Genomic DNA, 27,881 nt, shown 5'->3' with positions numbered 1-27,881 from the left:
CACGCTGCCCACGCTCCCTCCCCCTTCCCCCGCCCCGCACCCCCCAACGCACCACGCCCGGCCCGCGCCCAGGTGAGCGCCCCGCCCGCCGCGAGGCCCCGCCCCGCCCCGCCCCGCCCCGGCCGGCGGGGGGACCGGGCGGATTCCTCGCGCGTCAAACCACATGATCCCATAAAACATTCATCCGCTCCCGGCCCGCGCCGCGAGCGCCCCGCCAGCCCGCACCGCCGCCGCCGCCCTCGCCCTCCGCGCCCGCGGCCCCGCCAGCCCAGCCGACCCGGGGAGCGGAGCGCGCCCAGCCTCGTACCGCGGCCGGGCCGGGGCCGGGCCGGAGCGGCGGCGCCTGGATGCGGACCCGGCCGCGGGGAGACGGGCGCCGGCCCCGAAGCGACTTTCGGTCCCCGTCGCGCCCCGCCCGACCCCTAAGATGAAGAGAGCGTCTGCCGGAGGTGAGTGCCGTTCGGCACCCGAGCCGGGCAGGCGGGGTGGGGACGGTGGGGTCGGCCCCTCCTGGAGCCGCAGGGCCAGGCTGGGGCTGCCGAGGCAGGCAGAAGGGTCACCGGGCGGCCGTGAGGGCCACCGCAGTGCCGCGCCGGGCTGGGGCCGCGGGCGCCCCGGCCCCGGGCGCGCGGAGCCCGCGGCAGCAGGAAAAGTTGCCGCTTCCCAGGAAAGTTGGCCGTGGCGGCGGGGCCGGGGGCGGCGGGGCCGAGTGGCCCCGGACGCCGGGCCGGGGCCGGGGTGGGGTCTGCCGGCTGGAAGGGCGGGGTCCAGCCTCGGAGCGCCCCGGCCTCGAAGGGGTTAATGAGCAGGGTTGCAGAAACGTGGGTACCAAGCAGGGGTGGGGGTATCGGGTCGCTTCCACCCTTGCCCCAGGACTCCGCTCTGGACCTCTGGTTTCTCTGGGGTCAGGCCGCAGCGGGATGAATCGGGGGCGTTGGCGACAGTAGAGGGCGTGGGGGGCGGGGCTGGCCCAGAGCTGCCCCCTGGGCGGGGGGGGGGGGGGGGGCTGGCGAGGAGAAGAGGCAGCCTTAGCAGCCCCCACCCGCAGCCTGAGTGCCCCTGGGGGGCTCCCCTAAGAGGCTCCAGAAGTGGTGGGGCACGCAGCATCCCCTCCCTGGCAGCCCTCATGGGACCCCTTCCGCTACCTGGTGCAAGGTCCTGAGAGAAGGGTCTGGGGGAGTGACCTCCTGTGAGGGAAGTTGGGCATGCCCTGCCTGGAGGGTGCTCCCTTGGTGCCCACCCAGACTGCCCTGCTGATGTCCACCGTGCCGCAGGCGGCACACACGTTTCCTTGCACGTGCACGTGTCTACAAGGGCTGTACACTTGTACACCGCGTGTGCACATGCATGCCAGGCTGCCCCAGTATGCACGCAAACACACGCTGTGGATGCACATCCATGTCCTCGCCCCCACCTGCACGCCCACGGCCACACATGCATGCACATAGCATGCCTGCTGTGGTCTCCACACTTGGCACATGCTGGGGCCCCTTAGTGGGACCTGCTGCCTTGCCTACATGCACATGTGTTGAGGGGGAGGCTCTGGGCAGCCAGAGCTCACAGATGGAGGGGCGAGAAACCGGCTGCAGGAGCATGGCCCCACCTCTGTCTGCCTCCCCGCCGTGTCCTGGGAGTCTCCCCTCCACAGCCCCTTGGGTCTTTGTGTGTGTGTGTGTGTGTGTGTGTGTGTGTGTGTGAGACTCAGTATGCTTCTGCTCGTGTGTGTCTCTGCACGCGTGACCGTATGTGCTTGTGGTCACATCGGCATGTGTCTCTGCCTCCAGTGTGGGTGCCCCTGTATGCCCAGACAGGCTGTAAGCAGGTTTTACCCAAATCTTTAGCAGAGGCACAAAGGTTGTGTGCTGAGAAGCTAATTCAGTGCACCCAGCCTAAGGTGTGAGGCCAAAGGGCTCCCAGCCACTCTTTGCCATCCCCTGTGCTGGAGCAATGGTGGCCGATGGGGGCTGGGACTCACCTGGGCAGGGAAGGCCCATTTCAAAGCTCGAGGTCAACACAGTGGCAAACAGGCCAGACCCTTCCTCCATGCTCTGTAGTCACTGCCACTAAGCCCAATGGGGAGCAGGTGTGTGCCCACCCTGAGGTTGACCCAGGGTGACCTCAGGAAGGCCCTGCCCTCGGGCCTCAGTCTCGCTGTGGTAGGAGCCTTATTGGTAAGGTGTTCTATGGTATGTCACCTGCCTCAGGTGTTGTGTGGGGCACTGAGGTAAGGGTGTTGGTGACCCACTCTCACTGTAGTGAGGGGGACCTTGGGCCGGGGCTTGGAGGAGGGGCCATACTGCCTGGTCCCCATCTGTGTCCTTGTCTATACAATGAAGACAAGTGGGTCATCCTTATAGAGTGCGCGGGGGTGCAACAGAGGGGTGGGCCGGAGGTTGGGCCCCGTGGCTGGGCAGGCTGAGGGGCTGGCCACTCCTCTTTTCTAAGCCAGACAAGGTGAGGGAGAAGCAAGCTCCATGGGGCGGACTGAGCCAGGTGGTGGTCAGCACCCTACCACCTGGCAGAGGGCTGCTCATAAACCCTGGCTGCTGGGCGTGGGATAGCAGAACATCCTGGATTTGGGTCCTGGTGCAGCCACCCATCGGTGGTGTGACCTTGGGTATGACAGTTCACCTCTGTGTGCCTCAGCCTTCTTGCCCATGACACGGGCCAGTAATCAGGCCTCCCTTCTGGATTGTTGGGGGCACTTCCAGGCCAAGGTCCCCACGGGGTTCTGATGCCAGTGCTTTTGCCTTCAAAATACCCAAAACATCTCTCCCCAACACGCACCACCCTAGGCAGTGGTTCCCACAAATGGAAGTCCTCCCGGAACACTTACACTGCCAACCGGACCTCTTTTCTACTGATTTGCAGATGGGGAAACAAAGGCACATAGAGGTCACAGGGGAGTTGGAAAGGGGTGATGGGCAGTTGGGGGGCAGGCAGTGAGAGCACTGCAGAAGGTGGGAGGTGGCCAGCAACGTGCTTCCCAAGCTGCTGTGCCCCTCACCGGCAGGGAGCCTGTAGAACACTTGAGCCTCAGTTTCTCTACGTGAGGATTAACAGCCAGCTGTGTGTCCTGCAGTTGGGGCTGACCTTCTCCCTGTGGTCGCAGATGGAAAGTAGCAAAGAGGGCCCAGTGGGTCTCAGGAAGCAAGAGGGCTTGTAGGGGTGTGTGTAGACGACCCCCCACCACAGGATGTGCGGGGGCTCTGGAAGGCAGACGAGGAAGTCTTGCTGTCTGAGGAACCCGAGGGCTGGCCCGAGACTCATGTTTGTTTGCTGTTACCCATTGTGAGTGACAGACCATGAGGGGCTGGCCGTGTGCGGCCCTGGTTCCCCCGTGCTCTCTGGACTCCAAGCTCCCCCTCCCTCTGCTGCTCCCAGGCCAGGGGACTCGTGCTCACCGTGCTCACCGTGGCCAGTGCTGCTGCTGGGCTCCAGCCCCTCCTTGCTCCCTGCCCCGGGCCAGAATTCATGGCTTTGTGGCACGGATGCCCGTGGCAGCTGGTGCAGCACCAGGAGGGTCCCGGCTGGTGGAGGCAGAAGGAACCCATCCCCCGGGGCTGCATTTCCTGATCTCCTGGGCCTGTGGCCAGAGAGTCTCCACAGAGCCTCAGTCTGCAGCCTGAAGGGGGTTAGAACAGGAGCACCAGGAAGGAGTTCCACGGTGAATAAGTGAATTGCACTGAATGAGTGAATGGGTGTGTGAACGAATGTGTGAGTGTGTGAGGGGAGTGTGTACGAGTGTGACACTCCTGCCCCTGGGCCCTGTTGTGGGGATCCTGAGGGCTCTTGGCTGTGCCTGGTTAACAAGTTCATGCCGCCCCGCCCTCAGCCTGGTGGGCCCTGCCCTCTGACCACCCCTACCTGCCCCTCCCCCCCCGGGGCAGGGCTGCCTGTCCCTTGGTGGCCACCCAGGGCCTGGACCTCAAGGTCCATAGGAGCCGGCCTGGCTGCCCATACCCCTCTCCCCTGTCCCTTCAGCTGTGCTGGGGCACTGGCCCCCAGCGCCCACTTGCCCTCTCAAGGTAACCCCTCAGGAACCTCGGCACTCCTCGGTGTCCCCCCACTCTGTGGCCCAGCTGCCCCATCCCAGACACTGCGTTTGCTCCTTATCCGTTGACTCAGACACCCATTCATTTACTCATTCATTTGTCCCTAGCCTGCCAGACCCTATTTGGAGCCAGGCAAATAAAGGGATGTGATCCTTGCCCTCCTGAGTTTGTAGGACCAAATGCTTTAAAGGACAGGTGGTCACAGAGCCAAAAATGGAAGCCCAGCCAGAGGGTGAGCACGCAGTCCACACTCCCTGCCTCTCCCCGAGCCGTCACTGGAGCGTGTGGGCCCGGCCGGGTGTTGTGTGCTGCAGTTTCTTCTTTTGTCGCTGTATTTTAAACATTTTGCACGTCGGGAACTATTCTTGTGCATCATGGGTTTACTGGTGTATGTGGAATCCCTTCCTGAGGATTCGCCATAATTTATTTATCCGAACTTGCCTTGGCTTCTCACCCTGTCCATGGTCCTGCAGGCGGCCCCCAGGGAGGTGCACTCAGCACATGCCCCCGGTGTCCTCACTGCAGGCCCTGACAGGTACCCCCCCACCCCCAAGGGCCTGGCCACAGGCCCCCCTGCCCACTGCAAAGGTGGCAGGCCCTGATCCCCACCCCCTCCCAACATTTTATGGGTGGACCCCCTGGGCCTCTCCCTCACCTGGGGTCCAGTTTCTCACTGGTAGTGGTGGAATCTGCTTCTGGGCTTTGATCAGGATTCTGACTCTGGGGATGGCCTTTATGCAGCTGGGCTTCCGGCTGCCTCTCTTGTGCCCCCTTCACACAGCCTCTACCCTCACCCTGCAGCGTCCTGACAGTCCTGTCTCCACGTGGGCCCGCTGCCTTGCCCTGCTGAGAGAGGATGGAGGATGGGCCATGCGGCACCATCCTACAGCCTTGACCACCCCCTCCCCCCACAGGACAGGGCAGCCAGGCCCAGGAGGTGCAGCTGAAAGGCAGGACTATGGGCAGACTTCCTGGCGGGGCCGTGGAAGGTGCTGTATGGGCAGAGGCCAGGGGCTTGGGTTGGCTCAGATGGGCCTGGCAGCCTGTGAGCCCTGTAGGGGCCCAGGCACATGGAGCTGGGCCGGTGGTGATGCAGGGAGCCCAAGTGGAGGGCCCGGGGTGTCAGGAGCTGACATAGCTTTGTTCAGGCAGCCCACCCAGCACCCTGGGGGCGCTCCTCTGCTCTCTGGTCAGCACCAAGGCATTCCTAACTGGCCAATCACAGGTCACACTCCACATAATTGAAGTTCTACAGAAAGTTGGTAGGGATTGAACAAGGGTTTCATGGTCAAGCAAATTTGGGACTGGCTGGGCTAAGTGGAACTGACAGATCTCCTTTACCGCAAGGTGTCTTGGGGCCTTGGGTTTGCAAGCAGATTGGGCAGGGCCTCTGACGGGCACCCCTATGTGACACACTTCAGGGACTGGTGTGTCTAGAAACTGTTTTGGGCTACAGTGGCTGAGATTCCTCAGAGGGCCTGGGAGGGAGACCTTCGGGCCCCCCAGGAAGGGCTCCAGGGATGGGTGGGCCATCCTACACAAACGCTGCAGCCACAGCATCTAGTGGGTGGAGGGACCACACTTCTCCTGGCAGTGTGAGGCAATGTGCAAATTTAACCTTTGGGCTTATGACTCTATTTCTTTGCAGCAAATGTCACGGGAAATGTCAGGCCGAGGCTGAAGCTGGTGAAGGGCCCATCGAGGAAGGGGGTGGAGTGCCGAGGGGCTCAGGCCAAGGCAGCGTTCTGGGCCCCTCACCTCCTCCAGGGAGCCTTCTCGGATTGCCCCTCACTTGCCTGGGCCCAGTGCCGTGTCCTCCATCTGTCCCAGCTATTGTGACCTTGTCGAGATGTTGCCTTTATTCACCTCCTGCCAGGGCCCAGATGGGGCGGGCTCAGAGACCTGCCAGAAGTCTCCCCATCCTGAAGTCTGGGCAGGCATTGGATTAGCCCGTGTAGTGCCGGCTCGCTGTGTGACCTTGGGCAGCACCCGCCCTTTCCTGGTCACCAGAGGCTTCATCCGTAATCCACGGCTGTTGACCAGAGGTGGTGCTTCTGGATCAGTGCCTTTGTGGGTGGGAAAACGCTCGAGCCTGAGGTATGTAGGGTGCTGGGCTCTGGGGGAGACAGATGGGGGCTAGGTGGCTGGCTCCCGGTATCGTGTCACAGCCTCAAGCACACAGTAGGTGCTCCACAAAGAGCAGGGGCCAGTGAGTAGACTTGGAAGGCGAAGAGGTGGAGGGGGTGCAAGACCAGCTGGGAATCCAGAGCCCCCAGACTTCCTTGCCTCCCCACCCACCCCAGCAAGGCCAGCTCTGAGGTCCAGCCTGGCCCGTCACTGAGTTCTGCTGTGGGCCTCCAGTCCCGGAGATTGCTTAGCAAGCGTTTATTGCCTCCTTGCTGTATGCCAGGCCTATGCAGTTGAGCAGGGGTCTCAGGGCCCTAGGCCGCCCCCACCCAGCAGTTCTACATGTATTTCCCCTGCATGTGTAGCTCTGCTCCAATGGAGTTTCAGGTCCCCCCCCGATCCCGTCTATCTGGTGCTAATCACCCCTGTACGACCTGCCCCTCCACCCCCAACATCTACACCCAAGGCCCAGGGTCCTGGCTGCCTCCCATCCCCAAAGGCACGTCCAGTGTCAAATTGGGCTCCAGGGAAATCCGTCCCCTTTTATCCCTCAGTGAGGGCCTGCTCCGGGCCGGTCCCCTCCCAGGTCCATGGCCACAGACGCCCGCAGCTGCCTGCCTGCCATCTCATCCTCCCTTCAGGCTCTGAGATGCCTGCCAGCCAGGCCCCTCCTGCTCAAACTCTCCCATGTCTACCCCTGGGTGAGCCCGCATTGTTTTCAGGGCCTGGGCCATAGAGCCACATTTGGGAACCTTCTCTTCCACCCTCACTGGGGGAGGCCTCCAGCTCCCTGGTCTTAGCACCTGATATGCGCACCTGTGCCTGCCTCCCCGTCTCCACGTCCCCGAGTCCAGCCCAGGCCTGGCGCTGGGACACAGGGAGTGAGCTCCCAGGAGACACAGGAGGTGGCAGTCCTGGCCCCTGGGGATGGATGGCTGCTGGTGGTCAGGTGCAGGCCAGTTGCCCAAGGTGGCTACAAGAAGGCGGCCCCCCTCCGGGACTCAGATGAGCAAAGACACGGGTCTAGAGAGAGACAGAGACGCCATCCTGTGGGGGATGCCCTCCAGGCAAAGTCTGGGCAGGCAGTGTCTGGCCTTGGGACCCTCTTGGCTTTAGCCCCGAACCAGCTGAGCACCTGGGTGTGTCACTCACCTTCTGAGTCTTTGTCACACAGGAGACTCTGAAGGGGGAGTCAATGTTGAATGTTGCCCACAAGGCCCATCCCCCTTATGGGAGCTTGATTGTCCCATTCAGGTGGGACCCACCTGCCCTAGGCTGGAACTTCCTATGGAGACAACAGGTTGGTGATGGGGCTTCCAGGGCCCTGAGCGGGTCATGGGGGCCCCCACCTTCCAGGGGCGCCCTTGGTTTCCCAAGTCCTTCGCAGCTGCCCTGCCCGGAGGGGGTCTATGGTGGAACTCGGGCAGCAGGGTAGAGAAGCGTGTGTGGGCCACTGTGCGCCCTAGAGCAGAAGACTCTGTGGAGCCATGGGAGCACAGAAGAGGAGCCCCTGTCTGGGCCTGCCACTCCCCCATCAGTCCTCCTGCCAGGAGGGTCTTTGCTACCTGTCCCAATGGGAGTCTGTGACATATCAGTTCATGCCAAGGGGAGCCAAGTGAGGAGTGGGGCTGGGAGGCCCCGGTGGGCTGGGGATGGGATGTGCAAAAGTCCAGGCAGGGCCAGAGGCAGGGGAGCCTGGAGGGGTGTCTGGGACCCACGTAAGGTGAGGAGTCTCTAAGTCCCAGCAGGGGTCTGGGGCAGGTGGGCCCTGGGCCTGGTCACCCCATACTAACTCAGAAGGAAATTCTGAGTCCCTCTGCCTTCACAATGTGGAGACTTCTGCCTCCACAATTCACTTTGCAGCAGCTTTGTGTTACGGTGGAAGGGCACCCCGTGGTCTTTGGGCAGGGTGGGGTGCAGGCAGCAGGAGGTTGGGCCATCTACCCCCTGGGTGTGGCTTCCGGCCCAAAAGCACGCCCATCCCCAAAGATGTGGCTGGAAGCAGAATTACAGAAAAAGGCTAATCCTGGCCAGCCACCAGAATGGGTGGCTGTGGGCCCCAAGGTCACACAGGATGCTCACACCCAGCTCTCCTACCTGCTTCCACAGGCCTTCACCTGCCTCCACAGCACACCCCAGCCAGGAACTGGGAGTGGGCCTAGTGCTCAGCCCTGCCCCCACCCTTCCCAGAGCCCTGCCACATTCCTCCCACAGCCCTCTCCTGTCCACTTCCCTCAGCTGCCCTGCTTGAGGCCTCCCTGCTCTCCCAGGACACATTCAGCCCCCTCCTTGTCCTTAGAGAGCACAGTGCTGGCTAGTCACACCCCTGCCCAGCCCCCACCCCCAGGCTCCAGGGGGCCTCCCCAGGGATGAAGCTGTGTGAGGCAGTGGCCCATGAGCCTGGTAGGAACTGGGCTTTTAGGTTTCCTTGGGGGCTGAGGCCAAGACCCCCAGGGCCACCATCACTATCTCCTTGGCAGTGAGCTTCCCCACGAGACAGGGACTGATGGAGGAGCTGAGGGGGGTCCTGGGGTGTGGTTCTGAAGTATGTCCTGGCAGCTGGTCCCCCAGCATCCCCTGGGCAGGACCCTCCCTACCCTCGATGGGATTAGCCAGGCACCAAGATGGACACTGGGGGGTGGGGGCTGGGAGGGAGACCTGGGCAGGTCCCTGAGGGTCACTTTTCTCTCCCTCCATTCTCTTGGTGAAGTGTTTTCTAGCCTTTAGTTTCAGGCCAGCCCTGTGTTAGGCAGCAGGGACCCCTAGATTCTTGTGACACATTCTGCCCCCCCAGGCCTCCAGGTCCCAGGGAGATACCCCAAAGCCCATGAGGTTCCCAGGAGAGAGAAGTGCTAGTGGGGATGCGGTGAGGACTCTGAAGCCCAGGCCCCTGCCCTGAGATCACACTGGCCCTAGGTCTTAAAGAGGCACTAGAGCTATTGGTCTAGATGGGGCGCTCCTGGTGGGAGCAGAAGCCGGGAAACTGGGACAGCGTACTCCAGGCCGGGGGACTGGCTGGGGCTGCTGAGCTGGGCCTAGGCTGTTTCGCAGGGGGAGGGGAGATGGGAGTTAGGTGAGGAGCTTGTGGGGGCCAAGAGGGGAGCCAAGGGGGGGTGTTGGGGGATCTCAGGCTGAAAGGACAGGGTGGAGTGGGCAGTGGCATGCCCCCCCCCCCAGCCCAGCCCCAGCGGGAGGCCAGCCCCCTGCTCTGTGTGCTCCCGGCCATATGACACATGGCCCCTGCACACTGGCCGTGCCCAGGCTGTCTTTCATCTCCCTGCCTCAGCCCCAATTTATGTCAGGCAGAGGCTGACACGGGGACAGGTGTGACAAGTGTCTGGCTTCCTGTTCGAAAATTGGCAAAAGAAAAACTCTCCCCATAAAGATATTCCATCTACATACCTCCTGGATGTCACCGAGCGGACCCATCACAGCTGAGACAGATGGTGGCCCTAATGGACTCCATTCTTTACCTGCTGCCGGAGCCACGGCCCAGTCCCCAGGGTGTCCCGAGGCGGGTGGTGGCAGTGTGTGCGTGTGTGTGTGTGTGTGCGCGTGCGTCCGTGCTCCTATGGAGCCCTCCCCGATGCCGTGGCTGACTCTCTCCCACCTCCAGATCACAGGAAGCCTGATACCGGCATGACCCTCTCCTCAGAGACAAGGGGACTTGTCAGCGGGGTGTGCAGTATGTTCCTAGAGCAGGTGGTGGGAATTAGGGAGTGAGGGGCTACCGACCCTCACCCTCAGGCCCTGCCAGGTGGCCAACACCAGCACTGGTAAGTTCACTATCCCCACGTTGCCCCGAGACCCAGGTGGGGTCAAGACCTGCTTGGCATGTCACTCACGCAAGAACCCTCAAGCCTAGCTGATGCTTTTCCCCGGCCATGTGCCCCTTGGTGGGAGCCCACGGCTGTGACCCTGGCCAGGCTCCAGGGCTCTGCTCGTTCACCTGCTCCCTTCAGTGGCCCCATCGGAGCTGAGTCCAGCGTTGGGGGCAGGAGTGAGGACGGACGCCACAGGCAAGGTTGTGGTGTGGGAGGGGAACAGGTTGGGAAGGGTCTAGCTCCAAGGGCTGGCATGGCGGGACTCTGAGGAGGAGAGCCCTTCCAAGAGGATGTGTTGGGAATAGGGCAGGCATTCTGGAAAGGGGAGCTGCCTGAGCAAAGGCTCGTGGAAGCCACAGGGTCCAGTGCACGTGCCGGGGTCAGAGCTGGAGTGAGGCTGGGTCAGGCACGAGCGTGCCCTTTCTAGCTATGACTTGGCCTCCCTTCTGTCAGGTGAGGACAGTGGGTTCCTGTTGGGGGTGACATGAGGCACTCCTGTGATGATCCCACGGGTGAGCCAGGCATTTCCACTCTACCCACTGTGCACCAGCCCTGCGTGGGCTGTGTGGTCTCTCCATACCCTGCGAGGTGGGTTTGGTTATCCCCATTTTCCAGGTGATGGGACAGGTCCCAAGAGGTTGGGAGACCTGCCTGAGGCCCCAGAGAGGCAGAGTCAGCACCAAAGCCTGGCCTTCTCCAGCCATCCTGCAGGGCTGGCTGTGGTGGGCAGGGACCCCATGGCATCGGGGGTCTCGGAAGGGGGTCTGCCCCCTTGGACAGGGCTGCCTGTCCAGTGTTGGCACATGAGACCAAACAAACCAAACTGAAAACATTTCTGATTTTACTGGTTCGTGTGTGTTGTAAAAAATCTGGGAAGATATATCAGAGATGTAAGAAAGAAGTTGTATTAGTCAGCTCAGGGTGTCATAACAAAATACCGCAGACTGGGGTGGCTTAAACAACAGAAATTTATTTTTTCACAGTTCCGGAGGCGGGCAGTCTGAGATCAGGGTGCCGGCGTGGTCCGGTTCTGGTGAGAGCTTTCTTCCTGGCTTGCAGATGGCCACCTTCTCACCATGTCCCCACATGGAGACAGTGAAAACAAGCCCTCCAGTATCTCTTCTTATAAGGGCCCTAATTCCATCATGGGGGCCCCACCCACATGACCTCATCTAGGTCCTGATCTCTCAAGGCCCCTCTTCCAAATACCATCACGTTGGGGGTGAGGGCTTCAACACAGGAATCTGGGGGTGACAAAAACATTCTGTAACACAAGTGAAATTGCCTTTGGCTTCCGGGTGCAGCTGCCCCCATGGGGATGCGAGTACCTGGTGGACTCTCCTGGGGACTCTCTGAGCACATACTCGGGGAATGCTGTCCCTCGCAAAGTCTGCAACTTGCCTGTCTGTAGTGGTGGACATTTCTTACACTCATGTGTGACAAACATTTATGGTGTGTGCTGGTCACCAGCTGGGGTCCTGTCCCCGTGGAGCCCACAGCCCAGAGGGGCAACCGAAGGAAGCAAAGCAACATGGAGACCTGCTAAACTAATCAGCGAGGTGTGTGTTGAAGTGGGCGCCCTGGCAGTGGACGGCGATGGGAGGTGGCAGGGACCCTGGGTCCACCACAGTGAGTGGAGTGGGTCCACCAAATGCCCCCTACCCCCAGGATTTGTCAGGTTCTCAGACCCAACCTCTTCATTTCACAGATGACCAACCCAGACCTGAGAGGCGAGGTCACCGGTGGTGCCGGAGCTGAGCGGGGCAAAATGGCTGAGCTAGGAGGTGCCCCAGCCCCTCAGGCCTGTAACTGCTGTGCCGGGGGGCAGGGAGGCAGCTGGGGAGGAGCAGGAGTGGGGATAGGTGGGCACAGCCTGGCCTGGGAGCGAGGCAGCGACTACCTGACTAGTGCATTGCAGAGTTTTAAGTACACACTTCCCAAAAGAGGTGCAGCTCTGGTGCATGGGCCAAAGGCACCCTGTTCTCTGGTCATCTGCTTCCGCCTCTTCATGGGGCTCCCCCGGCCCTGTAGGGCCACGAAGGCCGCAGGGTCAGTGTGCGGGGTGCGGCCTTCGGGAGTGCAGGCTTTCTCACCTTTGTTCAGTGTCTGCTGTGTGCAGCTGCTCACGCAGATCAACAGATAAGCACGCTGAGCCCCTGGGAGTTGGGAGCCAGCTAGGGGCACTGTGGGGGGACCAAGTCTGTCTGACCTGGGCCTGGGCTTACACCAGAGACCCTCGTGTATTGAGCTGGGGGAGGAGGCAATGAGGATGGGGGCAGGGCTTGAGGTTTCGGGGGCTCCTCCCCCCGCTCCCCCAGCCTGACCCTTCTTTGGCCCAGGATACATATGTGCCCTGGGTCTGGTGGGGTAGGCTGGGCCCCTTTTGGAGCTTCCAGCAGGTGTTGGAGGTGGGGAGAGTCCATGCTGGAGCACCTACCCTGACTCCTCCCAGGTCCCAGGGGCAGGTGCTGAGGAATAAGGCCGCCCTCCCTAGCCCCCGCCCCCAAGGCAGCCAACCCCCTTCCACATGCCAGCTCCTGGCACATCAGCCTCAGGAAGTAGCCGAAATACATTGACCTGCTTTTCCAGGAGGCAGCGGCACCTGGTCCTCCCACCCTCACTGGTGAGAAGCCGCCAACAATTTCCATCCCAAATTGATTTCAAATAAGGACGAGTTATCACACACAATCATATAGGAATAATTTGTCACTCGTTAATAAAAGGGCAATTACTTATTCACGTCGCCCCTGCCTGTGTGCCTCGGGTTCGGTGGCAGAAACGCAGCTGGGGCTCTCACTGAAACCGAGGGAGGTCTGCGCTAGGCCAAGGTCAGGGCAAGCCCTCCCCAGGGGCCACAGACCCCCCACTCCTGAGGCCCCATGTGCACACAGCCCCCTGCCAGGATTACCTGCTGGGCCACCTGTTCTTGGGGGTCCTCAGTCTGTAGTGGGTGGTCTCAGGTCTGTGAACTGGGCAGAGATGAGAAGGAGCTGGGGTGGGGCTTTGTCCAGATGTGGAAGGTCTGAGCACACTGCTGAATTTTCAGGCCAGAAGCTGTCCCGTCAAGTGTCTGACTTGTAGAGGCCTCTGGAGCCAAGAGCCCAGAGTGTCCCCAGAGATGGGGAACAGCCTCGGTGACCCTTGGCTGAGCATGGTGCCAAAGAGCTTTGTTCAGGGCCATGGAGATGCTGCTCAAGCAATCACAGGCCCACTTTCTCCTCCTGGCCCTCAGAGATGCCTGCTTCTAAACCACATTCATCTCCACCGTCGGGCAGACACACTTTATTTTCTCTTTTTTATTTATCTCTATTTCTGAAATTTCAGTGCAAAATATGTAGTCATTTTGAAAAGATAAAATGGTCAACCATATCTTGCTCAAAGTTAAAACCTGCACCCAGTCCTTTAGGGCTAGTCTGAGAATTGGCTTGCTCTGCTCCAGCCCCCATTCCTCCTTGAAGGCAGCCACTGTTGCTCTGTTCCCTGTTTTTCCTAGTGGTTGCCTTCATATTTCCGTGGCTCCTACCCCAGCCCCCTCTTCCCCAGCATACTTCCCAGTGTGGGTGTCTCACTACCATCAGTTAAATTCATAACCAGTGTTTCCCAACCCAGGTCACATAAATGCCCTTCACCACCCCACCCCAGGTTGGAGGAGCAGGGGGTACTTACTTTGGTGACCTTTCTGCTCTTCTATGGCCTTTGGTTTCCCTGGAGTTTATAGCTGACTGTGTCTTTTCTCCCTTGTCCCATCTACTACCCTCATGCGCTTTCTCTCTCCACCTCGGGCGGTCTACTGGGTGTCTCATTTAACTCCAGGGAGGTCTGACCCCAGGCCTTTGTCTTGCTGTCCCCATATGGACCAGGCATGCTGTGGTCCCCTCATAACTGCCCAGGACTTCTGTCATCACCCAATGTTTCCTGGGCCCCACATTTTCCTCTTTCTGGGTTTATATCCTAGTTCTAGCTGAAGCACACCCCCAACTAACCCTCTAAGGAATTCACAGTGAAGAATCATTCTGAGTCCTCATATGTTAGCAAACCTATTCAGGCTGGATTGGCCTGATCCAGAATCCCATGTTGAAAAGGATGTCCCGGGCGCCTGGGTGGCTCAGTTGGTTAAGCGACTGCCTTTGGCTCAGGTCATGATCCTGGAGTCCCAGGATCGAGTCCCGCATGGGGCTCCCTGCTCGGCAGGGAGTCTGCTTCTCCCTCTGACCCTCCCCCCTCTCCTGCTCTCTCTCTCTCATTCTCTCTCTCAAATAAATAAATAAAATCTTTAAAAAAAAAAAGAAAAAGAAAAAGAAAAGGATGTCCCTCAGAATTTTGAAGCCATTGCAATTTTGTTATCTTCTTGGCATCCAGTGCTCTTTAGAGAGGTCTGATGCCACATTGCTTTTCCCTCTGGAGCTTCAGGCCTCTTTTCACCCCCAGGGGATTGAAATCACATTGTGAATGTCACCTATTGTGCTAGGCACTTACTTGCCCAGTGGAGGGCTGGGTCTTCAGCTCTGGGAGATTTTCTGGTGTTATTTCTTTGATAAATTTTTTCTCCTTTATTTTCTCTGTTTTTTCAGATATTTGACCTATATTTGCCTTCTGAATCTCATCAATTTTTTTTTCTTTCTTTCTCTTTTTGTTTTTCTTTCTGGAAGACTTCCTTGACCTTGTTTTCCAACCCTTCTATTGATTTTTTTTTTTTTTTTTTTTGGTAATTTTAGTAATTCTATATTTAACTTCCAGGTACTCTTCGTGTTTTCTGATGGCTCCTTGTTCATAGCACCCTGTTCTTGTTTTAAATCTCCTTCTATCCCTGAGAGGACACTGATTAGATTTTTTATTCCTAATTTTTATCTATTCCCTGCACTGTCTCTGCTTCTTTTAGAGTTGTTTTCCCTCTTGTCTGCATTAGAGTCTTTTCCAGATGCCTGGTTTTCTGGTCATGTGTTCTAGGGAAGCACTGTTTAGAGTGGGGCTTATCAACTGGCAGGTTTGGCGTGATCAGGAAGTAGTCACCCTGAGCGCCCCCAGAAGCCCATGGTGGAGACACTTTCTCTGGGTGTTTCTCCAGGGGAGCGGCCCTATCTCCCTGGTCCTTGCCCTTCTGATAATACATACTTCATCATCATCATCTTGGCTCTTGAGGAGGGGGGCTGACCACTTGTCTCTAGCACAGGTGGTGGGTGGGCAGGGAGGAGAACCACCAAGTATGTGCCCATGTTCCTTGAGAAGAAGCAGCAACTTGAGGCCATGCTGAGCACAGGCAGCGATCTCTCATGCCTCAAGTTGGGCTGCACAGGCCTGTCTGGGAGCCTCCTCCCACAACTGAGGCTGAGCCTGATGGCGGGGGTGGGGGAAATGGCTCTGGGCATGCTTACAGTGTGCAGCCTGGCTGCTGGGCCCTCCTCCTCTACCCTCCTCCCGCCCGGTTGCAACCTCTCCTGGACAAAGCAGGGCCGTCAGACCAGGCAACCAATCAGTATGGCTCTGGGATGCCACCTCTGAGTTATAGGCCTCATCTCCCTGGGTTCCTCACCTGAGATGGGGCTGACAGAGGGTCCCCTGGGGAGGCAGGACACCAGCCACAGCGCCGGAGGCATCTCAGGGCCCTGGAAAGGCTGGTGCTAGCCTGTTGTCATCCTCACCGCATGGGTGTTGACACAGACCCAGAGCTGGCCAGCAGCATCCCCAGCCACTCCGTGAAGGGTTACAGAGCCACATCTGAGCCTGGGACCACCAGACCCCAGGGCCCACTAGCCCAGGGAACAACAGGCTTGGGCTGAGGATGAGGTGCAGTAGGGGTCAGGGAGCCCAGAGCATGGGGGTGCGCTCAACAGTTGCCCCTCTGCTGTATGGGTCTCTAGGGCTCAGGGCCTGCTCTGGTCATCTGGGGCAGTGGCAGGGGTTCTTAGATCCTGTCCCCTGGCCTCAGCTGGTACGCATGGTCACCTCACCTCACTAGGCTTCAGTGCCCTTGCCTGAGGAGTAGGGTTGATGGTCATCCCCTTGCTGTGCTGTGGGATGTCATGAGACCTCAGGAAGTCTGTGCCTTGAGCAGTCCCAGGGAGGCCAAGGGTCCTATCTCTCCCCTCTCCCTCCCTGTCCCCTGGTACAGGCCCTGTGTGGACTGACTGGGCCTTGATGGGAGACGTGCTTGGCCAACAAGCCCCGCACAGCCTCAAGGCTGGAATGGGCATCCTTGGGCCACAACCCTGCTCAGCGGTGTCTGGTGTCCACCCCACACTGGCCTGCTGCTCACCCACTGCTGGGGCTCCCCGCCCTTGTATGAGGCTGGCTACACTCCAGAATGGCCTCAGCTTGGTCCCAGGCTGGTTCTGAGCTGTCGTGATCTGAGGACCTTGCACATGACTGGTGTGATGGTGGGGGTGGTGGTGGTGGTGACAAGGATCATGGGCCTTCACAGCCCACTTTCCATTCAAGATTCTGGCCAGAGGCCCACAGGATGGTCCAGGGAAGCCTACTTGCAAGGAGGCCCCTACACTCAATGCCTCTCTCCTTTTCTGGACAGAGTCATCCCACCTGTACTTTTTCTTTGTTCTCAAAGGGGAAGATTCTGCCAGCCGAGGCTTGGACCTTGTCCCACATCCTGGGAAGTGCATCAAACCTGACCTGCCATGTCCCCTCCTCCCGGCCCAAGTGGACAGGCTGATGGTAGTGGGCCAGCAAGCTGCCCTCAGTGTGACCTGGCCACAGAGCCCCTAGAGGAGGGCACAGGGTTCTGGTGCTGTTGGATTGGCATGGAGGGGGTTGTGGCCCAGAGACCCCAAGACCACCCCTCCCTTAGATTGTCTTCCTGAAGCACAAGCAGGCGCCGTGTGCGTCAGTGCCTCCCCCCACCACCCCAGAGCCTGAGGACATCCTCCTTACAGCCAGCTTTGTTCGACAGTGTTTTAAGTGTCCTCTTTAATGCGTGTTCCATCGCCAGCCCCTCAACAGCCTCTTTAGCAGAATCATTGTGTTTCTTTTGACCTACACACCATTTGGGGGTCATCTTCCCTCCAGCCCCGTGGGAGGCCACCAGGCTCTGTCCATCCCAACAGTGTGGTCGCAGCAGTGTGGCCCTCTCTGACCCTTGGGTTCCTTTTCGTTAGGTGGGGATTCAAGCGACCTCTGCAGGACCACTGTGAGGGTGAGGGTGGCAGCAGGTGCTCTGTGTGCTCCAATCACAAGCCAGGTCGGGAAACTGTTTCTCTAAAGGGCCAGATCCTGAACAATTTCAGCTCTGTGGGCCACACTGTGTGTGGGGACTACTCCACTCAGCGGTGGTAGTGCTAAAGCAGCACAATCAACACCCAGGTGTGGCCATATGCGGATAACCTGTTATTTACAAAGACAGGTCGCGGCTGGTGGGCTGGTTTGCCAGACGCCGATAGAATAGGAGGCATGAGGACCCATTGGCTCAGACAAGGGTTTCACTCTGGTCACCTGAACACGGTGCCCTGGCCGGTGGTGACCCAAATGGGAGCATCTCATCACTGCCTCTGGAAACCCTCGTCCCCTGGAACGGGCCAGACCCCGTGGCCCTTCCCACTTGTCTCTGTCCAGGGGTTCTCAGCAGCCCCCAGTGGACATCTCCATGGTCTCAGCAGGTGCTGCCCCCCACCACCCCGCCGTCCCCAGCACTCCAGCGTAGTGACAAAGCCCCTGAGCGCCCTTCATTCTTTACACCCCTCCCCGAGGCCTGACTGCCCTGGTCAGGGGTGTTTGCCAGAGCTCGGCTGTCCTGGGACAGTTCAGGTAGGCTGCAATCCAGCTGCTCCCTCAGGACTAGGGCTGATCCGAGGCAGACGGCCGAGAGGTGGGACTGGCTGATCCCAGAGGGCGAGGGAAGAATAAATCCCACTCTTACAGAGGCCACCGGCCTGCCTTGTCGGTGATGTTTGACAAGTGCCGAGGGCTCGGGAGCAGGTGGGGACACGCCCTCCTGTCTTGTCCCACCACAGAAGAGAGCAGACCCTCTGCAGCCCTGCTTCCTGGCAAGAGCTCCCCGTGTCTGTCTGGCCTCATCACAGCAACCCTCTGCTACTTGGCCGACTCACCCACTGTGCCCTGACCCACCCCGGCTCTGGCGGCCGAAGGCCCAAAAGTGTATCCCTATTGTGTGTTCCTACAGTGTGCACCCCGAGGGTGTGTTTCTATAGCGGGCACCCTCAGTGGGTGTTACCATAGTATGCACCCCAGGTGTGCATTCTTCTAAGTGCACCCAAGAGTGCACTCCTGCACTGTGTCTGCCCTGTTGGAGGCTGATGCTCTGGGCCTCACAGGGATGGTCAGCTTCTGGTAGGTATCAGATGCAGGGCCCTGGGAGGAGGTGGGATGTATCGGGGTGGGGGCTAGGCGCCCAGTCCTGGATAGGAGCTGGCAGTGGGAAGGGGTCAGAGAGGGCAGATGGGCATGGTGGCAGGTATGTGCTAGTGGGAGTGCCCCACTCCTGAGCTGCCTGCCCTGGGGTGGGGCAGGGCCATATTGGCCACCAGCTGATTCCTCATTAACATCCTCTGGGGACTTGAGCCCATGCTGGCCGCCAGACTGAATTAGTTGAGGGACCAACTGATGAGTGGTTGTGGAGACAGGTTCCCCAGGTAATTAGGCAGTGGGTGTTTGTTGGTGGTCTTGATGGAGGGGGGTAGGGGATGCCCACCCCATGTGAGGGAGGGGATGCTGGCTGAATCCCTGGAGCGAGGGGGGTGTGTCCTGCACCGTGGGTGGATTTTCAGGTGAACAGAGCCTCCAGATGCTGAGCATCATCAGCCCCCAGTGTGGGGCTCCCTGGGGTGGGGGCCAAGGAAGGTGGGCATCAGGTGGCAACATGGGCTGGACAGGGTGAGGTTCCCAGCCATCTGGTCCAGCAGCCCACCCTTGACCAAGGATGGATTCCCAAGGCGTGATTACGGGGCCAAGGATCCCACCCATCAGAGTGTCTGCCTGGACACTCACCCTGGCAGTGGGCTCCAGTACTCCTCCCCTGGTGTCCCCCTGTTGTCTGGGGCCAGGTCAGGATTCCATGGTCCCTTAAATCCCCCATGTGGCACATGCCATGCAGCAGGGCGACCACCGATGGTCAGCCTGCTCCTTGACCATACGTGTTATAAGCCGGGGACTGGTCTCACGCTGACAGTGTCCAGCGCGGCCCCTATCGTGGGGTATCCCCTCAGGAACACACCCTTAGTGTAAGCTCTGCAGCCAAGACCTCCAGCTCTCGAGTGGGCCAGTCCCCTCCCCTGGCAGCCTTGGTTTCTTTGCTTTGAAAGGGACCCAGCGCCCTCCCAGGTGCCGTGTTAGCTGGAAATTTTAAGCGGGAACATAGCTTGGGTTTCAGGGGTGGGGGTGATGGTAAGGTGGGGACGGGGGAGCTTTAACTCTCTACTGCCAAGCAAGGCCTTTTAGTGATTAGACACCATGGGGTTGGTTGGTGTCTAAAACCAGATTAGACACCTGGTACTGTGAGCAAGTGGCTTCCCCTACCAAACCTCATTTTCCTCTCCTGTAAAATAGGAAAATAAAACAGGTCCCAAGGAGGATTCAGGAGACCTCTGTTGGCCCTGAGTCCACCTGAGCACTGAGTGCATTCAGGAGGCTGCTCCCGCTCCCTCTGCCTACGCTGGGCCTCAGTTTCCCCTGGTGCATGCAGTGTGGCCTGCTGGAACTGCTCAGCCCTGGGTCCAGTGCCCTCCTTCCCTGGCAGGTGACCTTGCCTGTTATCGACCTGGCCTGCCCCTGCAGCTACTGCCCCGACAAGATCGATAAGGAGTGGGGCCTTGAGGGGCATGACCGGCAGCAGGGGCTGACAGCCCCACACCCCCAGGAGATGCAGGCCCTCTTGGGGGCGGCCTGTCCCCCCCGGGGAGTTGCTGCCACCCTCCGCCCCCTGGAGCCAAGGAAGGGGCCTAGGAAACGCCAAGGGCGTGCACACTGCCTCCTGCGTGCGTCTATGGGTTGGAGGACAGACAGAAGGTGGGAGGTGAGTGTGAGCAAGGAGTGAAGACTGAGGGGGGGACAGATGGACGGTGGGGGGTGGGGGGTGAGCCAGTCACTGGTGGAGGGCTGGCGGGGGTGGGGAGCAGGCACGGGACAGGAAAGCGTGAGTACAGCACTGCTGGGGTGCCCTGACTCTCTGCGGTGTGTGGAGGCCCCCAGCCCTCCACCCCCGCCCAGAGCTATTTCTGGCCTTGGTGTGCTGAGCTGTGACCTCTTGTTCTGCCGTGTAACTGCGGTCTGGGATGTGACCCTTCTGGGGACGTTCCCGGTGATCGAGAGGGTCCTGAGCTGGCCAATGTCCCGGCTGTGCTACAGCCGCCCGGCCCCCCTCTCCCAGTCTACTCACCCCAGGCTCCTGGGGGGGTCAGGGGGGGACAGGCAGCAACTCAGAGCCTCCCGGGAGATGTCCCCTCCCAGCCCCAGATGGCACAGAAGGGAGCTATGTACCCCTGGTGCCTGCCTACGCCCTCGCAGCCTGGGCTCCATTCCTGGCTTGGCTGGACATGGCCCCTCCTGGGTGGCCCCTCCTGGGTGGCACCGTGGCCCCTTCTCTTTCCCACCCTTCCTCCTGGACCATCGCCAGGTGGGAGCCGTCCAGGGCTTAACTGCTCTCTCCCTCAGTTTCCTAATCTGTAAAATGGGCTTGTGATATTATAAAGAAAATGGATTCTGAAGCAGCTCTGACTCACGCCTTCCATGCCAACTGGTAGACTCTCGGACTGCCCCCTGGAATAGAGTGTTTCTGCCACCCCACTGCAGCAGGGAGCCAGTGCCCTCGGGCAACCAAGGCTGCCAGCCCTGCGCTCGATCCATGACCTCATGGGCTGGAGGTGGCGGGCGGTGGCACAAGTGTCCCGTAGCACCTCAACGGAGCTGCACCCCTGCATACGTCGGCCCAGCCCAGGCTAGGGGAGCCCCGAGAGAAGTAGAGGCCAGGAAACACCCCAAAGACCTCCCCTGCGCCTGCAGCCTCTGGCAATCCCTGCTCCCGAGCTGCTGACTTCAGCAGCCGCCTGCCCGCCTGCCCACTGGCTCCTGCGGTTGCCGGTGAGTCCCCAGAAGCCTCCGCCCCTCCTGGCTCCCCTCCCCACTCCTCCCCTTTCCTCCCCCCACACCCTGCAGTGACCACGAAGGAGAACCCGGGCCTTTTGCCGCCCAGAGGATGGGGCAGGGTACGCCCTGCAGGTGCTCTTTGGGACCACACCCAGGCCTGATGGGATTTGGGCTCCAGGGCCGCATCAGCCCTCATTCCGGCTTCGTCGGCTGCCCCAGCGGGAGAGGCCCTGAGCAGAATCCAGTCACCGCCTCCCTCCACAGCCTCCCGGGCAGGAGTGGCCCGTCCTTCCCCAACGGTGGCCTTTGTGTCATCACCACTGCTCCTGAGGCAGACCTGAGCTGAGAGGGGAGCCCCTCCCATGACCCCACGGGCCTCTCCACGGGGGTGCGGGGGGGCACTGGGGAAGACCCCTGACAGGGCCCTTCTGAGCTGAGGCCTAAGGAAAGAGGAGGCAAGAATCAGCCCCAGGGATGGCAGGAGAGGCACTGGTTTGGGTGTGTGCGAAGCCCAGGTGGCCAGGCGGCCTGGTGTGGGAGTGTGCCTTGCTGCGGTTCCCGTGCGTGAGCCAGGGCTGTGGCGGGGCTGTTTTCTTGCCATGTGTTTGGAGGTGAGCTGGTATTGAATGCTCACTGAGGACAGGAACCCAGTGAGGCTGGGCACAAGTGGGAGGTGGGGCTGAGGGGATGGGCTAGGAGGACAGGCTGGGGGCAGGCTGGGGGGACCAGATGGCCGGGGGCACTTTTTAGGGTTCAGAGGGATCAGATGAGTGACTGGGTCCAGTCCCTGGGGTGGGGTCAGGGATCACCATCCCCACAACCTGGCAGGGCCTCCTGTGTCCCTAGGGCCCCTGCTGTGAATATGAACACAGGTCGCAAAGTTGGGTTTGATTATCTCCTAAAAAGATGCCCCCTCTGCTTGCTCAGCAGAGGGGTTGCCATGGATACCAGCAGGCAGGCCCCAAGGGGGGCCGGGCTGGAGCCAATTACCGTGGCTGCAGCAAGGAGAGAGCCCACCGCTGGCCGCTGCCCTGACAGCAGGCCCGTGCAGGGGGACCGACCCTCAGAAGTTGGTTTCTGAAAAGCAGTTGGCTCAGCGGGAACGGAGCCGTGTTTGTGCCTGATGCCGATTCCCAGCAGCGCTGAGCCGCACAGCTGCTCTGCCGCTTGCCCCCACGGCCTAGCTCGGCCCCGGAGCCTCGCTTGGGCCCTTCTTGGAGTGGGGGTACCCCAAGCAAGTGGCTCACAGCCTCCTGGGGGCCCAGGCTGGGGAGGGCTGGAGGCTGGAGGAGCAGCTGGCTCTGGCGAGGTCCGCTGAACCTGACACCAGCCGAGCTCCCAGACCACGGCTTCGGGCCTGGCAGCCGCCGGACCACTCAGGGGGTGATGTGGCAGGCGTGGTCACGATGGGTGGCCACTGACATAGCCTGGTTGGTGGTGTGGCCCAGTTCGTGGCAGGGCGTGGTTGAGGACATTGGCACTGCTGTGACGTAGCGTGGTTGGTGACGTGGGCCATCCTTGGTGGTGAGGTCCAGAGCCCAGCCTGGTGAGTACCCGGGGCCCCCATCCCACCCCAACCCACGTCTTCCTCTTCCGTGAGTCCTCGGGGACAGGAAGCGCTGTTTTCATAGGCATCGTTACATCCGGTGACAGGTGAGAGGCTGGTGAGAGCAGGAATAATCAGGCCCGACCTTCCTGAGAAGGCCGGTAAGGAGAGAGCCTGAAGAGGATGTCAGCAGTTTAAGTAGAACAGCAGGCTGAGGGGGCCCCCTCACAGCCTCCTGCGCATGGCCAGCCCGGGGAGGGGTGTCCTGGGTTTGGGGAGTTCTGGACCAGGCCTGCCTCTCTGGACCGCCATCCTGGGGCTGCGGGTACCCGACAGCTAACAAATGGCCCCGCCCTGGAGGCTGAGACAACGCAAGAGACAGAGGAGCCCCCAGGATGTGGGTGCCTATCCTGGGGACCAGAGTCCAGGAGGGCACACTCCTTATGACCACTGAACATGTTGGCCTTGCTAGGGCTCTGAGCTTGGGGCATGCATCGGCACCGGCCCAGACAGAGAGGATCCAGTGTGGCGAGGGCCCCAGCATGAGTGGGGGGCCCCCAAGGTCACAGGTCTGGGTGGGGGAAGGTGGCCCGTGGTCCTCTCCTTCCTCCCACCTGGCTCCAGCCCCAGCACTTAGCCGGCCTCCTGTCTGCAGAATCCTGCTCTTAGCTAACTGCCAGGAAAGGTGTTAGCTGTCAACGAAGGTGTTAGCTGATAACTCAAGTGTTAGCTGATAAGCCGTAACCCTCCCAGGGGGATTCACATTTTAATAGACTCACTCCTGAAGGAGGAAAGAACCTTTGGCATTCAAAGAGGGGGGCTCTAACGGTGGGATGATAGGCAGAGAGCTTCATATTGGGGTGTGTGGCCCCGATGGTGAGGCCAGGGTGGATACAGTGCCCCAGGGGTATAGGGTCTTTGGTAAGGCCCTGTGTCTGGCCTCGAGATGGTGGCAGGGGCGGGGGGGTATGAGGAATTGTGCAGGCATCGACTGGCTGGAGAGGAGTAAGCACCTCACCCGCGGAGGAGATCAAGCAGAGAATGAGGCCGAAGGGAGGAGGCTGCAGGAGGAGCTCCATGCCAAGTCAGGATGTGTGGAGGAGGGAGCAGCCTGCCTGGAGGGGGCTCGCAGGGCGGGCGGGGCTGCTGCTGCCTGCCCTCCTGACCCTGCCCTCAGGCACCCAGGCTCCTGATCCTGTAAGAACAGAGTTGCTCTGGAGCCCACAGTACCTGTAAGTTTTGTGTGTCGTGTGGGTGGGACCCAGACCCCCCTACAGGAGGGCTGCTGGGGGTTGTGGCTCCCGGCTCTAAGGCCCTCGCGGTTTCCTCATTAAAGCACAGCTTTCTGCAGTGGTGAGGCCTCCTCAGAATCCGGGCAGCCCTGGTGCCTCAGGGGCTCCGGGAGCCTGGGCAGGGGGCCTGCACAGAGCACAGGGTCTGGGCCACAGCCCCTCCCTTCCTGCAGCTTGGGAGGGCTCTCAGGAGGCGCTGCTGCAGAAGCTGCTGGAAGCCCAGCAGCTGGCTGCCTGTCAGGCCTGGGAGTGAGCCTCGGCTCTGTGTGAGCTCAGCCGGCCTGATCCTCAGCCGATAGGCCAGTGGGGCAGGGCACAGGCCAGGGACGGTGCTGGGACTGACGGGAATGGTGGGCAGGCCCGGGGCGCTCGCTGGTGTACTGAGAAGGTATCTGCAGGCATGAGTGTCCATCTCAGGAGGGCTTCATATGGTCCTTGGTAGTGACCCCGCTAACCTCGAGCGGCTGGTGTGAGCCTGTCAGCTTGTATGTTTGAGCGCTGGGCAGGGCGGCGTGGGGCATCTGCAGGTGAGCTTTCTCAGTGTGGAGCGTGGAACTCCCCAGGCAGGTTTCAGCCAAGTCGTTTCCATGTGGCAGGTGGAGCAGGGGTCACAGCACCTGAGTCTTCAGGGGTGACAGCACGTCCTAGGCCCGGCTCAAGGCTACTCCCGAGGACTGATCCCAGGGGCCAGCCTGGCTCCAGCATGACCCCCAGCCTCACGGGGCCCCCTGCCTGTTAACCACCTCCTCCTCTGCCCACAGGGAGCCAGCTGCTGGCCTGGGTGCTGTGGCTGCAGGCGTGGCGCGTGGCTGCCCCATGCCCGGGGGCCTGCGTATGCTACAACGAGCCCAAGGTGACGACGAGCTGTCCGCAGCAGGGCCTCCAGGCCGTGCCCACTGACATCCCGGCCGCCAGCCAGCGCGTCTTCCTGCACGGCAACCGCATCGTGCACGTGCCCGCGGCCGGCTTCCGCGCCTGCCGCAACCTCACCATCCTGTGGCTGCATTCGAATGCGCTGGCCCGCATCGACGCGGCTGCCTTCACCGGCCTGGCCCTTCTCGAGCAGCTGGACCTGAGCGACAACCCGCAGCTGCGTGCCGTGGACCCCGCCACGTTCCATGGCCTGAGCCGCCTGCACACACTGCACCTGGACCGCTGCGGCCTGCAGGAGCTGGGCCCTGGCCTGTTCCGTGGCCTGGCCGCCCTGCAGTACCTCTACCTACAGGACAACGGGCTGCAGGCGCTGCCCGACGACGCCTTCCGCGACCTGGGCAACCTCACGCACCTCTTCCTGCACGGCAACCGCATCCCCAGCGTGCCCGAGCGCGCCTTCCGCGGCCTGCACAGCCTCGACCGCCTCCTTCTGCATCAGAACCGCGTGGCCCGCGTGCACCCGCATGCCTTCCGTGACCTCGGCCGCCTCATGACGCTCTACCTGTTTGCCAACAACCTCTCGGCGCTGCCCGCAGAGGCCCTGGCGCCCCTGCGGGCCCTGCAGTACCTGCGGCTCAATGATAACCCCTGGGTGTGTGACTGCCGGGCACGGCCTCTCTGGGCCTGGCTGCAGCAGTTCCGGGGCTCCTCATCCGAGCTGCCCTGCAGCCTGCCCCCACGCCTGGCCGGCCGTGACCTCAAGCGCTTGGCCGCCGCCGACCTGGAGGGCTGCGCCGTGGCTGCCAGGCCCTCCCGTCCCTTCTGGACCGGCGGGCCTACTGACGAAGAGCCTCTGGGGCTGCCCAAGTGCTGCCAGCCGGATGCGGCGGACAAGGCCTCAGTGTTGGAGGCGGGGAGCCCGGCCTCCGCCGGCAATGCGCTCAAGGGACGTGTGCCATCCGGCGACAGCCCGCCAGGCAACAGCTCCGGCCCGCGGCACATCAACGACTCCCCCTTCGGGACCCTGCCCGGCTCGGCTGAGCCCCCGCTGACCGGGATGCGGCCCGAGGGCTCCGAGCCACCAGGGCCCCCCACCACGGGCCCTCGCCGGAAGCCAGGCTGTTCCCGCAGGAACCGCACCCGTGGCCAGTGCCGTCTGGGCCAGGCGAGCGGTGGGGGCGGCGGCGCTGCGGATGCAGAGGCCTCGGGCGCCCTGCCCAGCCTCGCCTGCGGCCTGGCCCCCCTGGGCCTCGCGCTGGCGCTGTGGACGGTGCTGGGGCCCTGCTGACCAGCCACCAAGCGGGAGGCCTTTCTCAGCAGTCAGGTGTGTGTACATACGGGGTCCCCTGGGCACCGCCAGCCAGCACCGGGCGGCAGGCCCTCCCTGATGGACGCGTCCCGCCCGCCCACCCCATCTCCACTCCATCATGTTTACAGGGTGCGGCGGCAGCGTTTGTTCCAGAACGCCCCCTCCCACCCGGATCGCGGTATATAGAGATATGCATTTTATTTTACTTGTGTAAAAATATCGGACGACGTGGAATAAAGAGATCTTTTCTTATGCTGTGGCCTCTCGGGCTGGGGCGCTGTGGGCAGTGAGAGGCATGGGGGCCCTGGGCTGCAGCCCCGCCGCAGTCACAGGCACGTGGAAGCCCCGGCAGGGAAGGGAGCTGCCTGCTGGTGCAGCCTGCCCTTTCAGCCCCGTAGCACCCGTGGTGGTCACCGGGGATGTGTCATGCCCCGCCCCCTCCCCACCCCAGCCGCGAAGACTAACGTCCGTTAGCCCGCCAGGCACCTTAGCCACCCTCCCTCCCAGCTGGGTCGATAGCAGCGTCTGTCCAGGGAGAGGCGTGTGTCCAGCACAGGCCACACAGCAGACCCGCGGAGCAGGTTGGGGCTGCCTTTCCGGGGGTGTCTGCACTGCCGCAACACGGACCCCCGGAGCTCCCAGGCTTCCACCGCCACCAGCGCCCCCCAGACGCCCCCCCAGCTCCAGGTGGGTTGGGGTGGTCCCAGGAGGACCCCGTGCAGGTAGACAGGGTGGCCCTGAAGGAGAGCCGAGTGGGTGAGGCCAGGCCCCTCCCTCCGAGGTGTGGCAGGGCTCGTGTGTACCCCCACCCCACGGCACACGGTCTCATGCCAGACCCGCAGCCGTGCCCGCGTAAGCGCGTGCCCGGGCACGTGCGCACTTACACCACGCCACACCCCAAACCCGGGCCTGCATGGTCTGCGTGACCCTGTGCACACACGCGCACACGGCACGTACGCAGGCAGGGCGAGGACCACGCGTGTGCACACACATGCACGCACATGTGTGCTTGCAAACACAGCACACACAGCACAGGCAAAGATATGCACACGCACGCACGTTTTCTCAAGGCCTGGGCCCGTGAGGACTCAGACACAAAAGGGAAAGAGGCCACGTGGCCTGTGGCTGAAGCTCCCCCATCCCCCTGGGGCAGGGGCCTTGGGGAGCAGGGTGAGGGAGGAAGCACAGTGAGTTGGGGGAGGGAGTAGGGGGAGCGTTGCTGGTGGAACCAGATGGCGGTGGGGGCGGCCAGGGCTCCAGAAGCCCAAGGGAGGGAGGAGGAGGGGGGACTTGCTCAGCAACCAGGCTCCCGGCTCCCCTACCCAGCTCCTCTGTGCACACGGTGTGGGCTCAGGCCCTCCCCACCCCGGGGCTCAGGGCTCTTCTTGAGCCTGGGCACACTGGCCGCTGCCTGCCCCCCCACCCACCACCCGCCGGTATGGGCCCTTGCGGGTTGTCCCTCTGCACAAAGGATGCCAGCACATCTAAGCTCAAAGACCTGACTGCTTTGAGACTGCCCAGGCTCGGGGGGGGCAGCTCAGGCAGACCCCACAGGGGTAGGGACACGGTGTGCCCAAAGCTCCTGTCTCAGCCCCTCTGGACCTAGGAGACCCTATTGCTCCCCCTTGATAGCCTTCACAGAGGCAGCTCGGTGGTCTGGTGTGGTGGTGTTGGACAGCCTTGGCCCTACGCCCGAAGGCCCACCATCAGTGCTCCCTGGCTCCTTGTCCCTGGGCATCGGTGGGCAGAGGGAGCATAGGATGAGAGTTTTTTTAATCCAGTTTTCACCTGAGCAGACCCTGCCCTGCC

General features: G+C 61.4%; 1 protein-coding gene across 1 annotated transcript; it reads left to right on the top strand.

Moving 5' to 3' along the window:
* Positions 1 to 132: 132 nt before the first annotated feature.
* Positions 133 to 26,324, top strand: RTN4R (reticulon 4 receptor). Its single transcript, XM_081801632.1, has 2 exons — positions 133 to 449; positions 24,652 to 26,324. The coding sequence occupies exons 1-2, from the start codon at positions 428 to 430 to the stop codon at positions 26,049 to 26,051; spliced, it is 1,422 nt and encodes a 473-aa protein (XP_081657758.1). The 5' UTR covers positions 133 to 427; the 3' UTR covers positions 26,052 to 26,324.
* The last annotated feature ends 1,557 nt before the right edge of the window (positions 26,325 to 27,881 follow it).

Source organism: Leptonychotes weddellii, chromosome 13, assembly GCF_054177405.1.
Source record: "Leptonychotes weddellii isolate Sample4059 chromosome 13, ASM5417740v2, whole genome shotgun sequence".
NCBI classification, from domain to species: Eukaryota; Metazoa; Chordata; class Mammalia; order Carnivora; family Phocidae; genus Leptonychotes; species Leptonychotes weddellii.
Note: the sequence above shows the minus strand (reverse complement) of the source record. Positions and strands in the feature narration are given on the sequence as shown.